We start from the raw sequence: 16,021 nt of genomic DNA, 5'->3' as shown, positions 1-16,021 counted from the left end.
ATGGCTCTGAAGTTGGCGAATGAGGATTCTTCATTTGTGATTTCATCCCCTGTTTTTGAGGCAGACAAGCCAAATGTTGCGAAATATGGAAATGATCTCTTTGTTGAATCGTCAAACTTGACGAAGAGCATCACAAATGCATCCCTTCCATTTGTGTCAGTGAATCTGGCTGATATTTCATTGGATTCAATGAGAGGCTTTGATGGAGATGACACAACGAATGCTACTCCATTGGTGTATTTCTGGAGAACATTTGGTTCGGAAATATTTACTGGAGGTGATGGAAAAGATGTGTGCGTTTGTGGGCTTTATGATTATCCTTGCCAATCAATCGATTATTCTCTAGATCGGCTGCCTGAAGGAAACGAAAGGAATGTCAGCATCATAGGAAAAGGATATCTGCAGAAGAGTGTTGATGTGAGTGGAATATCAGTGAAATCGGATGAGAGCAGCACGTGCTCATTGGAATGTGTTTCATTTCTTGAAGGAGCAGAAGAAGAAGCAATGAAGATTCAGGGAATTACAAATTTCGAACTGATAAACTTTGTAGTTCCATCTTCATTCGCAAGCGGAGTCAATTATTTGATGCATGTTGGCTCAAGCGAGGGATTGTTGACTGTGAAGGACTGTTCATTCACAAAAAATGAAGAAAGCGGAGAAGAAATAATTAATTATGTACTGATCAAGGCAGATGGAGGCGCAGTTGTGTTGGAAGTTGTCTCAATGCAATCACTCTGCTTTTCACAGGATGTTATTTCTGTGTTTTCTTCAACAATGTTGAACATCAAAAATCTGACGATGAAGAATGTTGAGCTTGATGGTGCAAGTGGATTGAGCATATAAAAGAGTGCAGCTGAAAGGATAAGAAGAATCAATGAAGCTGATAAAAATATAGTTATTGAGTGGAGTGTATTCGAAGAAGATTTCCAAAATATAACAAAAAAAGAACTTTTCAACAAGATTGAGCATCCGCCAGTTCGAGTCCCCGTCTTCTGCGCTTTTCCATCTCGATGTAACAATCCAACACTACCTCGCCATCCTCGTTTCCTATGCAAACTTCCCGTTGGAGTGTCTGGTCTTCCTCTTTGACTTCTCATTTTCTCACTCTGGCTGTTTTGCAACACACCACACCTGCAGCAGTCTCTTTCTCTCCTTTGTCCATCCTGCTTTGTTTTCCATCTCTCCTGCTGCACACAGCTCAACTCAACTCCTCCATGCTCGCCATCAGGGGTAATCCCTTGACTGTCTTCAACTACTCCATCTTGTATCTTGTTTTCACTTTCTCATAATTTCTCCTCTCCACCTCTATCAACAACATAGCACTCATAAATATTTTCCTTCAGTGGCTTTTGCTTTCAATCTTCACCAGAGCGCCTCTGCATCCAGATTCGCTTTGTTTCATTTGGTGTTTTCATAGTGCTGAATCATATGCCTCCCCTCTTTAGCCGAAGGAGATCTCGCTTTTTCCGACTCTTATTTCTTCGATTGAACTTACACAGGTCCCAGCACCTCCTTCGGCTCGTCTGTGCTTTTTGAGTCTCCACCATCTGAGCATATTACCTTGCTCAACTGTCACTGTTTGTAACATAATCCATAATCTGGAAGCGGAGCAAAAGAACAGACACTGAAAGGGAGCGCTATGAGCATGAGTAATATTCCCGAACTCTCGCTTGTCGTGTGATTCATTGATGGAGCTGGCATATAATGCTCTTCAATAACAAATAGATACTGCTGAGACAGCATCTTCTCATTCATATATGCAACCCAGCATCAACGATCATTTATCCCAATTTATCAAGCGCAACTGCTTGAATATTTTGTGTCTCTGGAGGTACTGTTGGTGTCAAAAAAAACAATATTTTGTGGGGAACAACTCCTCTGACCGAAATAACCCTTCAGAAAGCAGACGATCGTCTTCCCGCCTGAAAATCACCAACTCTGATATTTACTCTCTGACTCTGGAGAACTTGAAAGAAGACGAATGTTCTTTTGACAGCATCTCTTTGTGGATCCGGAATGAGAAGCGCCTCCTGGCAGTCATCATTTCCAACATTTACTTTCCATTCTTTGTCCCTGTGCTGTTATCTCTTGCAGTTTAGGAGGCCAAAAGCCTCGTGGAGCTAAACTTTTTTTGCAGCTCCTCCTGCAATGCGAACAGACTTTCCGCCTCGTGACAAGCGCAGATAGTGTGGATATTGTCGATAGCAACGAGTTCGATGATGAAGGGTATGTGTCGGAGAGTAAGGCCCAGTGGCGCGTTCAGCTGCCACATTTGCTTCGGTTCACTCCACTTTTGAAATTTCTGTTGCTGTTCTGTTTTGCAAGAACGATAATGTTCCGTGCTCAGTGCAGCCCCTCATTTTCAAAAACAGGTCTGAGCCTGTCAGCACTGCACAGCCAGCCTCAACAGCTTCGCCAGCACTCCCACACTAGCTGGAGTTTCTTATCGTTATCTTCTGCCAGCTGTTCATAGCTATTCTAGCTGTGCAGTTGTGGAAAGCGAAGAACGAGAACAAGGGCTTGAAGCAGATTGTTGCTGATGCGGTGCAAAAAAACCCGAAAGTATTTGAGATGGTGACGATGGAAATGTTGCTAGAAGAGCAGTGGAGATGAACAGAGAAGGATGCAGAGAAGAAAAACGAGGAAAGGATTAAGAAGAGAGTGTACGAGAAAAGCTTGGGTCATTCTGAATCATCCGAGCCTCTTCTATCTGAAACTGGTTCGACAGAATACATCTTGGGGAGAGATTCAGACAAGATTCCTGAATGGATGCTGGAGAAGGTTGACGAAAAAGAAGAGGAGGAAACAAGAAAGGGAACTTTATCACCTTCAATTTCATTCATTTCATCCATAGACACTTCAGACACAGAATCAACTTTTGTTCGTGGAGAAGATCTGCATACAACAACTTCTTTGATGCTTATTTGGTGGATGGAACGACATGTTCATCGCCTCACGAGAAGCTGATTGTGGATCTGAGGGATTCGTTGTTCATGCTGCTGTGCTGAAGAAGAAAGACTAAGAAGATAAAGATTGGGAGTTTTTATGACAGGAAGTTTTTGAATATCTGAAAAAAACTTGAAAGGATTTATTCGTAGAACAATGATTTCTTTGTTCTCATTTTCTTTAATTAAAGAAATTTGTTTTTTCAACTCTTGCTAGAATTATATATTGAAATTAATTTTTGACAATAAAAGATATTTGATTTTTATTTGTTTTTCGTTGATGATAAAAAATAATTCTGAGAACGTTGATTTTTTGTGTTTTTTGAAAACTTAACAAATTAGTAAATGCTATGAAACTACAAATGTTTGGAAAGACTTTTAAAGAAAAAAAGCGATACAGTGAAAATTTGTAAAACATTTAGAGCTCTTTGCTTTTGAGGTGACAATAAACAAAAACTGTTAATGAAAATGGTGAATTCTCATCACAGGATATTTTTTTCATCAGTTTTTTCAAAATTTGTAAAAATGAAAACTGAAACAGGAACAGAAAAAACACAAACGTTTTTCATCTAACACTTCGATAACTGTTAAAATCCTTTGAAGCAATCAAATAAAATAAATTCTGTATTTTCAGATCAATTTATGACAAATGAGAATTTTTCTCACAAATAAATGAAATACATTGGCTTTTATGTTTCCACTCAAAAAATGCGTATATCAAAAAATGACAAAATGACAAAATGACAGATCTGAAAAGTGACAAAACCGCAATATGTCAAAATTTTTTTTAAAAGTTCCTTTTGTTTAATTGTCAAATAAATATAAATTTCATTTTTTAATCAAATTTCTGTTCCCACTTAAGAAACTTCACTTAAAATAAAATAATAACATTGTCAAGATTGTGTTTTCATAACAGCAAAATTTGGTGAGTGGGAACAGAAATTTGATCAAAATATAAAATTTTTTCTTTATTTGAAAATTAAACAAATGGAACTTTTCAAAAAAATTTAGACATATAATAATTAGATTAATTTGTCACTTGCAAAAAATTCATTAAAAAGTGTTTCGATTTTCATGGAAAGAAGAGCAAAATAAGATATTAAAACAAAGATATGTTTATAAATGTTTTTTACGAAAAAATAAACTATTGCTTTTATTTTTTCCTTTAAAATTTGAGTGACAAAAAAATGACAAATTGAAAAGATTGTGTCCGTCATTTTTGAGTATTTTTCCGATTTTTCGTGTCATATCACATAGGATTATTTCAAACACTCATATTTATATGTCATTATTTAAAATAGTCTTTTTGTGAGAAGTTAAAAGTTGTTTAAAAAAATGAACATATGACAGCATTAAAATAATGTTTTCTTTTCAATGATATCAATATTAATGACTAGTAACATGAATTGCAAAAAGAACAATATATAACGCTTGAGCCCAGTTTTTTCATAACAAGTATTCCATTGTTGAGAATTGTTTTCACATACAAAAAGTCTGCAGATAATCAATTATAAATTCTAAATAAAAAATAATTTAAATTCTACTTTTCTATAAATAATTTTTTGATTTTCAAATGATGTTTTTTTACAGAGAATTAAATAAACTTGTCAGAATTTTAATGAAATGAGAATAACGAATTTATATTATTTATTAACTGTTTTCTATTGAAATACGAATGAAAAATGCAGCTTTTATATAAATACCATCACATTAGTTATAATTCCAGAAAGAAAACAATAATCTCGTTGAAATCAGAATTTTCTTTATTTTTTTCAACATCGTTTATTATCAGAGAAATATACGGTTGATGAAAAGACATGAAAATCAAAATAAGAGAAATTTCTAAAAACAATTCCAATGCAGTTGTTTAATTTCAATAAAGAAATTTTTTTTTAATGATTTTTGTTTTTTTTCAACAAAAATTTTCCATTGATCGAGTTTAAAAAAAGCGTCATTCCTATGATATCAATAAAAAAAATTAACCAAATATTTCAACAGCATTTTCTTTTCGAATTTTGATTCAAAAGAAGTATTTGAACAATTTGAAAGAAATTAATATTTTATGAATAATTTCATAAGAAAAATTTTTGAATAATATTTTGGACATTATTTTCAAAATCATATTTTTTTTCGGGGTGCAAATATTTCACTCGAAAATCACAGATAAATTCTGTATTACTTTTTTTTCTTTTCTTGTAATCACATTAATTAAAAAAATGATATTTTCAATATGTTTTTAGTTATATTCGAACAGAATTAATACAAAAAGTCGTCTTTTTGCATCAAAAACATTCAAAATTAATAAAATTTTCTAAAAATTCAATGAAAATGAAAGATGTTAATATTTCGAAAAAATTAGAAAATATTATCTTATTTGGCGTCTGCCCTGGGAAGCTGATTCTGTACCCAAAGCCTTCAAGAAACTGTGCTGGACCGGTCACAGCACAGTTTCAGGACGGAATCAGCCTTGCCCCATTTAATTCGCTCAAGAGCGAAAATTGGGGTACCAATGAGCATTTGTCAAAAACAAATACACATTGGCTTGAGCAACAGACGTTCCAAACAATCAATTTTCTAACTGATTCAAAATACAGAAAATGCACAAACAATGAACAAAAGTTACAAAATAAACAATTCAATTCTCAAAATAACTCAAATCACAAAATTTTTCTCTTTCCTTTAGCATGTTGAAAGTATAACTTCCCAGTAGTGTTGCTGTATCACATTTGCTGGACTGTTGGTACGTTTTACTTTTTCTCTCATCTCTGTACGATTTCACTTCAAACTTCACTTTATTTGTTCCTTTCGAATTCGACGGTGACACAATTGAACGGAAAATATCTTCGTCTCTTTTTTCATAAAACCAATATGTTTTCATTGCCGAAATGTTCAATCTCTTCCACAAAACTTTGACTGACGCGTTGCATCTTAAGTCACCAGAATACAAAAGCTTAAATATCAATAAAAAACTGGAAAAATACAAACATCAGAAAGTGGCGATATAATGTTTCTTTCGTTCCCTCATAGTTGAACACGGAATAACTTCTGCGATTCGAATATTCCTTGAAGAAGCCAACCAATTCTTGAACGTTCTTTATTTCTGCATCGTGATCCAAATTTTCCTCCAAGCACTTTGAAAAACAACAAAATTCTCCATCACACTCACACTTTCCATGCTTTTCACAAAAGAAAGAGAGTGTTGAACGCTTTCCACGTACAATAGGTGATTTATTTGAAAGAAGATAGAACATGACATTCGAATTTCTGAAGTGGGGGCCTGTATCGCACATGAAATGGAATGAAGTGATTTTATCGAAGATAGAGTCTTTGAGAGTTTCACTCAAACACTCAATTGCAAATCTATAATCATGCGAGAGATTATTTGAAAAATAGTTGAACACATTCTTGTTTCTGTGGCCATCAGCATCCATCGTATAAGTAATTACACATAACTGAGAAATTTCATTTTTTTCGTTAAAATCTTTGCTTATTGCATTTCTTCTGATAGGAACACTCCAGTTTTCTTTGAAATCAAATTAGATCAGCGCTTTTTTATTCTTCAATGAATCTTTCAGAATGTGAAAATGCATCTGCTGATTACACGCATAGAGTTTATGCTTTTCTATTAACTGCATTGTTGATAATTCATCTGGAGATAGACATTCATTTTTCGCCTTGAGAGCTTTTTCTTTCTTTTTACAACGCTTGATATTTTTCACACAAGTCACACAGGTACGAACGTCTTTTAGCTTTCTTTAAATGCTTTATTCTTTTAGAAAATGTTCTGAGAGACATTTTGATGATTTGCTTCAGAAATGAATCGAATAACTTCTTTTTTATCACGTTGATAATTCTTGTCAAGGGCTTTTTTTCCATTTCTCCATTCAAGTTAGGAGAGTTGTCACATGAACAAGAAGGTTGAAGATTTAAAAATGGTGATGCATTTGAATGTTCGATTCGTGATGTGAATGAGTGTGTTTGTTCAGTTTGTGATTCCATTTATTGGTTCATGCTTAACCGATGTGCAAATGATTGGTCAAGAGAATAATTTGTAATTGAATGATTGTCATTTGAAGACATATTTTCTGAAGATTGCCTTGAAGCTATTTTCTGGCCGGAGTTGTTAACAATATCATTGTTTACTCTACGACTTCTTGAAGAAAAGCTTTGATATGATCTGGAAGAGGAAGGATATGAAATGGAATTGGCTGCAGATGAGTTGATTGTTTGAGTTGATGAAAATGAAGCTTCAGAAGGATTAGGAAGTGATTTTGAAGGTTTTTTTCGTTGACTGTGAAGTGCTTGGCTTTCAACAGTTTTATTGACACATTCTTTTAAGGTTGATTTCTTGCAATTTTATTGATTAAAATGAAGTGAATTTGACAGGGCTGCAATCGGCTTTGAAAAGACATCTACATGTGAATTGAATGCTGTTGGATAAGATTTGCTTTGACAAGTGACTTGAGGAGATATGGTTGCAGCTTTCGCAAAATGAAGTGGACTAGGAGATAATGAATGAATTTGATTCATTGTTGGAGTATCGCAGGATTCAAAACAAATATGTTGTTGATGTGATGAGGAATAGTTTCCGGATTGAGATTCTGTATAGTGATTGACTGAATGTGGATTGTTGTTATTCTGTCCAGGGACATATGCAGGAGATATCAACAAATTAGGAGAGAGAGGAAAAATTAAAGTTCTTTCCGAAAATAAATTGACATTCTTGTGAATCAACATTATAGGAATACCACCATTATACAAATTATTTTTGACTTTTGTTGAATGATCGCTTTCTATCATGAATGTAATGTTATCATTGCATTAGCACCATTTTTCTTTTTGTTGATTTTCATCCTGTTCGAAATTGTGATTATTTCTGCAAATGCTATAGAAATGTCCCACATCTGTGTTACTGGTGTAAAACAATATCGCTAATAACGTGTAGTTTTTCGATTCGGTGTCATATTTGCTTTTGACTTTTTGTTTTCCAGAAATCGAAGAGAAAGAAATGTGTTCGTATATATTGCATTTTGTTCTTTGCCATTGTCCTGAAGGTTTAATGGAAAAAGAAATAATATCTGGAAATGATTTGATGTCAAAACATGTTGACTGAAATGTGTTCCTATTGCATTTTTCACAAAACGCTTCGCAGGAATTCATTTCGTCTGATTGATTGAACATGTGATTATTTAGACTGTTAATTGTATCACAATTATGAAGTCTAATTAATGGAGTTATCTCAAATGCTCCACCACTTTCAGTTTCACACATTGAGCATTTTCTCGGAAACTGAATTTTCGCATTCATGATATTCATTAACTCTGGAGTCACTAAGGATAAATTTTCAAAAATCGAAAGAAACACTTTGTAAAATTCTTGCTGCTTTCCAAACACCAGGTTATTTTTTTTGAAGAAGTTAGAAACAAAGCTTTTATTCCATTCACGTAACTCCGTTTGTAGTCTCTTTTGAAGTCTGTAGAACCATTTGAAACGATAGAATGTGACTGGCAAACCAAAGATCCAATTTTTCCTCTTCGAATATTCATTTTTTACCTTGTGTTGAAAAGTGTTCGAAAATTTTGTATAAGAGACGACAAGCAACAAGTGTTCACAAAATTTTTCAGAGGAGAAAAAACAGATTTTTCATTTAATACATCTTCTTTTTTCTTCATTGAAATTATTTCTATCTTTTCATCAATAACAATTGGAGATGTTACAGTTTCATTTTGATCATAATTTGAAGCAACTGAATCATTTATCTCCTCCATGATGTTTTGGAATATTTGTTCACTTGATATTGTTGGCTCATTGGTAGCTGTGGGAAACATAGAAATAGTTGAAGATATTAATCCCGAAGAACTGCATTCAGGCAAATTGCAATTTATATGTTCTGCTTTTATGAGCAGATCCACATCTTCATCCATGCCTATTTCATCACTTGTTGTTGTTGAAGATGGTTGATAACAAGCTGTCATTTCACAATTAACCTCGTTGGTGGTGAAGTAGTTTCGCTAAGGATCAATATCAGGTTCCATGCAATTGGGATCGCTGGTTGTAAAAAAATCAACATCAAATTTTAAAGCACATCCTTTTTGAAGGAAAAATATTAAATGCATATTTGAAGAAGTTAAAACAAACTCTTTTTTGATTTATTAACTCCTCTCACACATTCTGATGATTCCGTTGAATTCTCTAACAATAATTTTTGGAATTTCAGTTCATCATTTTCGCTTAATTCTAAAAAATGAAAAGAAAAATAAAGAGTTAATACAAAAGACAGAAATATTATATTAAAAAAATGCAATTCTGGAATTTGAAGGCGGCATTGGAGACTTTGATGCTTTTTCTATAGTTAAATTTCTATCTGAGCTGTGCTGCTTTACACGGTGGTATTTTCCAATTTTTTAATCAAAACCGAATTCATTTCGTTTCCGGAAATTGTATTCATGGCAAACAGCTTTTAACAAAGCGACTTTGCTGCGAACATTTGTTTCATAGTTATAAACACTTGCCATTTTTATAACGGTGTATTTATTTTTTTCTTCTAAAAATTCAAAACATGTTTATATATAAAAACAGAAAAACCAACTACTGTTATTCAAACCTTCGAATATTTGTTGAATTTTCGAAAAATACTTTTTGCCAGCGTTTATGTGCATAAACATGTATTCTAACGATTGCACAGTGTCATTTGTAGATTTTTTCTCCATGCAATTCCAAACATCTTTACACTTTTAACTTTTTCTGGATGATGATAGGTCCAAAAACTGAAGTTTGCAGTCTTTTGATACAATTGCCTTGAAAAGTGTAAGAAAATGAAGTGAAGCAAACAATGGGTGTCCACATATTTATTTTATTCGATATTTTTTCTATTTGAAAATGATTTTTCTGATGAAATTGTATTTTTTGTTTTTCATCTGTTTATTTAACTGCTAAGACTCTCGAAGCACAATATGTCCCTGAAACTGCCACATTGCTAAACAAATATTTTCGTTCATTTTCACTTGTATAAAAAAATTGTATTTATTCTGGTCAGAGCTATTCAAATGAAGCACATTTTCTGCAAACGAGTAACTTCAAAATTTTTGAAATGCACAATACTTTTAGCGAAACCAAAGAATTTCAAAAATATTGCATCAACAACAATATAAACATAATTTTTGAAATTCAACTCTTTAGCAGGTCTTATAAATGTTGCAATTTAACATTTGTCTTCGCCTTTGATGCCTTTAACATATTCAACAACGCTAAAGATGGATTCTTTCATTTCTCACATTAATTCTGTAATTCCGTTTTATTTCCAAGGTGAGTCAACCTATATGGTGAATTTGAGTTTTATTTCCAAAAACAATGTTTCCTCTTATAATCTTTCATTTAAATCAGATGATTTAATTCGTATGATTTTGAGGAATTTTATCAAGGCAGTTTTTGCTGTTTTAACAACAAACGATTTTCTATTGTTTAGAAAAAACAAAAGTGAACAGATTAGAAGCTTCACCTTCAGAAACTGTAAATGTGAAACATTCGAGAACAGTGATTATCGAGGAAATCATTCATCTTTTTAAAGTTCAATGAAAAATTGCCTCTATTATTTATGTGCGAATCCATTTGAAGGAGGGATTTCAAGTGGATAGTATTCTTCGCAGAAACTTGTTTAGAAGAACCCAGAGAAAAGCAGAAAAAAAAAGATTTTCTCACAATTCAATCAACTGTTAAATAACAGCTTATCACAAATTTTTCAAGGTTACAAAGAATTTTGATAAATAGATTAAAAAAAGCAATCGATGGCCTTGTCAATGCAAGCACAATTGGTGGCTAAAATGATTTGAACGTTGTATTTACAACATATTTTGAAACAACAAATTCTTCTTCATTTTCTGTCTCAGTGTGCTTGGTATCCATTCTTTTCTAACAAATTTCACTCTGCACATTATTCAATCTTTATAATGTCTTGCTAAAGATTTTTGTGTCAAGAGTTTGTCAAAATTTGTAACCGAATCGCAACAATCATAGTAATTGCTTTCCTTTCATGGCCATAATGAAATCATTTCCGTCAGCAGATGAATGTGCTGCGCTTTTGTCCAATCTTTTTTTAAAGTTGCTGTTAGCCATTTGAATTCAAATATGTCTAAGTTCATTTTCTTTAAATTTCTATTCTCTCACAAGATTTGATGTATCTCTTTTTGCCTGTATAAAATTCTAATTTTTCTTGGCGTACATCTTTGTTTTTCATCATTCTTTTATTCTTGCTGATTTTCTATGTTTTTTTCATTCTTTCCAAAAATACACACTTTCAAAGTGAATGGCAGGCTTTCTCCTTATTTTCCTCCATTTCTTTAATATTTTTTCTTCTAATTCTTCTTCCCCTTCTTCTTCTTCTTCTTCTTCCTCTTGTTATTCTTCATCTCCATTATTTTCTTCTGCTTCTTTAAATAATAATAATTATCATTATTTTTCCTTTTCCACCTCCTTCTTCTACCTGTATTTCTTCTTTTCATTTATTTCTTTTTAAAATACATAACCTTTTTTAAAAAATTTTTATGTCAATAATGTGTTTGTTTCTTTCAAAAATTCTTCAATAGATGATCCATGTGACTTTGACAGGAGATAAAATAATAATAAGTGAAAAAAAAGATAATAAGATGGATATGAAAACTTCAATGAAAATGTCATCAAAAAAATCTTAAAAAGTCAATCACATCCAAATTACACTCAAATTATAACAGCATATAGTTGATCTCCATTTCTTTTTCGCTCGGAACCTTCTCTAACTTTGCTAAAGAAGAGGAAGACGAAGATGAAGAATAAGATAAAAGAAATGTATCACCTAATTTACCTTTTATATGTAAAGCGACTGTAAAGAGAAACAGCTTCACACACTTCCCGTCGTTCTGCAGAAGCCGAATTCATATTACCCATTCCGCCTCATTCATCCACAGCTGCAGCTCCACCAGCTCCACCAGCAGCCTCACCGTCCGGAACAGCACCCACCGCCCTTCTTTCTTCCCCTCCGCTTGCTGCACCGCCTCAACCCTCCACTTCAGCCCAGCCGAAACACCTTCCGACACCCCACAATAGCACCCGCACACAGTCGTCCAGTTCAGGCTTAAATAGCGCAATGTGCTGGCTCACCGTCTTCACAACTGCGCTGTTCTCAGACGCTTTCAGAGGAGCCCACCGGTCTGTTGTGTCGCACACATCCGGCAGCCTCAGGCACAGCGTGAAGAAGTCGTTGCGCTGGCACGCCTCCAGCACAGACGCAAACGACGGCAGACAGCAGCCTGACTGCCGGTACGCATCCCGGAAGATCCGCAGCGACAGCGCCTGCGGCGTCTGCGGATAGCATGCACACAGATGAGACTCGAGCTCCGAGTACGTTATCCCTCTGCGCACTACCTCTGGCGATGACGATGTTGATGATGTTGATGATGATGTCGATGAAGTCGATGGATCGCCACTGCATATCTCATCATACAGCACCTTCATCATCTTTTCTTTACGCTTCGCTGTCTCTGCCAAAAAGCGGTTCTTCAAAAACACCAGAAACACAGACGCTTCTACCACTCCCATCTTTGACTGTATCTTCTCGACCTCTACCAAAAAACATCTTGATCTTTTTCTCCTCTGCCCTTTCAAGCACCGTGTCTGAGAACAAGAAGAAGGACAGCTTGTCTTCATTGAACTCCTCCCTCCCAAATTCCCCAAACAGCCACATCTCTGCAATGTTCCCTAGAATAGCTTCTCCACCGTGGATCATCACCTTCTTGACAACATCGCTCTTCTTCTGATTCTCAATCGCCTCCTTGAACAGCACCTTCTGCTCTCAGATCATCTGCTCCTTCACTTTCAACTGCGACATCAGCTTCTTCGTTTCCTTCTCTATCTTGTTCATCTTCTGCTGCACCGTTGCATCTGCCCTTCCACCACCTCCTCCACCATAGCTGTTTATTTTTCTCGCAACACTCACCCTGCTCCACACTTTTGCAACAACCCCCTTCCCATTCAGGTCTGGCCCAAGCATCACAGTTCTTTCATTGTTGATGATTTCAGTTTACTTCTCCTGGCACTTTTAACGCAACCCCATAGGTGGAATCATCTTAATCAAGGACGGATCCATTTCAATTTCAGTAAAAGCCAGTGAAGAAGACATGGCAAGCAGAACCTTTGACTTTGCTTTGGATCTATCGATTTCTCTGCTGATCGCCGTGCAATGCTGAATTCGGTGCATCTTCTCATTCTCAATACACTCATCAATAAGCTCCGCTTTCTCCTTCATCTCCATCAGCGACCTCTTCAGTCATTGCGCATCTGCGTTGATCTTCTCACTCAGCTCTGGGATCTTCCTCTCGTGTTTCTAAATAATATTGTTCATTAAGTTCAGCTTTTTCGTTAGTCCACTCGATCGCTTCATAAATCTCCATTCTGAATGAACTATAATCGAATTATGACAAATTTAGTATTCCTCTTCTCCTTCTCTATTTCTTTCAATTTTTCTTTTTTTTTTTCAAATAAACTTAATCATATTATAACTTATTTAATAAAGTTTGATTAAATGCATTTTGGAACAGGAAAATGAAGGTGATGAAACATTTGAAGTGAATTTCAACAATGAATTTATATTTCTAACAAAGATGGTTTATAACAGATCGTTTGGAAAACAAATTATATGCGTATGAATAAAAGCGATAAAATTATCTTATTCAATCGAATCCCATAGAAAATACTTCGTATTTCTTTCATGCTCACTTATCACTGCATAATTTATTTGATTGTAATCTGTTTAAAAACTTTTCTCTTAACTTTGAAAATTACTGAGTGTTTTTTTCGATAGTGAAACGGTGTTCAACAAATTTGGTCTTGTTATTTACGATAGGCATGCAACGAATGCATAATTGCACTCGTTTATTTCAAGACAGGCAAAAAACAGACTTGAAAAACAATTAATCAAGCTTATTTAATAAATCAAGCATATTGCATTTTCTTTTTTTTTAAATATAAAAAGATTTTCATTGGTTTTGAAAGATTATTGTTAAACAAAAACAATTACTCCAAAGTATGAGATTTAATAAAAAAAAATATTGGATTATTGTCTTACAACAATTAGCTTGAATACAAAAACAAAACATAGTTCCAAATGTGTAATTTCTCTTTAGAAAATCATTGTATTAAGATAAGCTTAACAATGAACAGCAATAAATCAAATAATATTGTTTCAATCTCCTTTTTTAATAAAAATGGTGATACAAAACAATAATTCGATCTTTTGTGGTTTTGTAACAAAAAAGAAGATATTAATCAAAGTGTTTCGCGCATATAAATTTATTTCATTTTTTATTCATGAGCACGATGGAAAAATAATTAAAAATCTTGTGATTTCCAACAACAGAATAATTTTTTTGGAAAAAAATGATAACATAAATAATGTCCCATTTTGTAAATATTTAAAATGGAATAGAATTTGCATTATGTTTGTTTTTCAATGACAACTTCACTAGACAAGTTGATTCTAAGCCTTTGTGACTTACTGACTTTGAATGATAAATATTACGATTCTGACTGACTTTTTCATTTTTTTAAGTCAAAGCAATATTTTTTTAATTTGGAATATATTTCGTTCATTTTGAAAATTTGTTCACTAATATCGTTTGAATGAATTTCAAATATCCAAATCATAACTTTAAAGAAAAAAATCTATTTGAATGTTTTGTTAATGATGGGAAATGACCAGATCAACAATTAGGGAATTTCCAAGTCAGTGACTTGTTGATCTTTTTGTGTCTCAGTCAAAAAAGTCATGTAAATACCCATCATCTTAAACAAAGATTCACTAATGAAAGAGTTTCAAAATATACAAACAGATTTGAAAATGGTTTAACTGGTTTTTTCCTTGCATTCGTTAATTAAACATTTAATTTTTCATTTTTTGTCAATGAGCTATATGAGAAAACTCGATGAATAAAAACAAAACGGATGTGATTATTTGAGCCTCACTCTGGTAGAACAATATGAAAAAGCAGCAAATGTGCTTGTGAATATCTTTTATTTTGATTCTTGCTAAAAATCATTCAAAGTTTACAAACATCCTGTTAAAGAAAATGAGTTTTTAACAAAAGTCACGTTGGAAGTTGTAAACGAAAAATTATGGATATCTTACATCCCATCAAACGAATGCGGAGCGCCAGTTAGGGAATATCACAAACAATTCTTTTGTCCAAATGCAAGAGGAGATGCAGTTTGCGGTGTCAGTGGAAGAAAAAATTATGCTGGAATCAAAAATCATCATTGTTCAATTTTATTAACACAAAATATCACAAGTTTCAAACAATTTTCTTCTGTGATTAAAAATCGTGATGATCCAACCAAAAAATTTGATAATTCAATTAACTACACAAGCACAAATTTGGAATTTCTATTTGCGTAAATTGTGAGTCATTGCAACATTTCCATAGCTTCTGCATCGTCGAAAGAATTTAACAATTTCATAACTGCCTTAATAAAAATTTCTCAAGAAAATCCAGACAAACATCTCACAAAAATATTCCCATATTTAACATGTAGAAAATTAAGCAGCTTGATTATTTCTCAAAGTGAAATCGCAAAAGAAAAGAAAGCGAAAGAATTATTCGGAAAATGCATTTGCGTTATGATGGATGGTGGAATAGTTGGAGGACTAAAATGTACCGTTGTTACAATTGCTCCTCTGTCACTAGAAACTACGACTTTTTTTTGGAAAGTTTATCCTCCTTGTTTCAATGCTAGTCACTATAGAAAATTAGCCTGGATCATAAAAAAAGAATTGGAATCATTACATGCAAGTGTTAGGTGTTTCTGTTCAGATGGTTTAAAACCTCAGAAAAAAGCACTGGAAAACTTCACTACATCACTTGTAGAATATGAAGAATCTTTGCTATCAAATATTAAAGTTGCTTCATTTTTTATTTATTGTTCTTACCATCTTTTAAATTTAGTTGTTTCAAAAGCTTTCATTAAAATTGATTTTCTTAGACAAATATTGAATGATCTAACATTTTTTTCAAAATATGCCCATTCTTCGGCAATCAGAAAGTTACTAAAAC

The 16,021-nt window shown here is 33.6% G+C and overlaps 2 protein-coding genes across 2 annotated transcripts; one reads left to right on the top strand and one right to left on the bottom strand.

Annotated features, from left to right (window-relative positions):
• MONOS_15513 (uncharacterized protein) lies at nt 1-843 on the top strand (the record flags this gene model as incomplete). Its single annotated transcript, XM_067868396.1, has 1 exon — nt 1-843. The coding sequence occupies one exon, from the start codon at nt 1-3 to the stop codon at nt 841-843; it is 843 nt and encodes a 280-aa protein (XP_067727493.1).
• An 11,129-nt stretch (nt 844-11,972) lies between these two features.
• On the bottom strand, nt 11,973-12,515 carry MONOS_14256 (uncharacterized protein; the record flags this gene model as incomplete). The annotated part of the gene is made up of 1 exon (XM_067867042.1): nt 11,973-12,515. One exon carries the CDS (start codon nt 12,513-12,515, stop codon nt 11,973-11,975), a length of 543 nt encoding a protein of 180 aa, XP_067727492.1.
• Nucleotides 12,516-16,021: the final 3,506 nt, after the last annotated feature.

The sequence above is a fragment of the Monocercomonoides exilis genome (genome assembly GCF_001643675.1).
Source record: "Monocercomonoides exilis strain PA203 chromosome Unknown scaffold22-1379369, whole genome shotgun sequence".
Lineage (NCBI taxonomy): Eukaryota > Preaxostyla > Oxymonadida > Polymastigidae > Monocercomonoides > Monocercomonoides exilis.
Note: the sequence above shows the minus strand (reverse complement) of the source record. Positions and strands in the feature narration are given on the sequence as shown.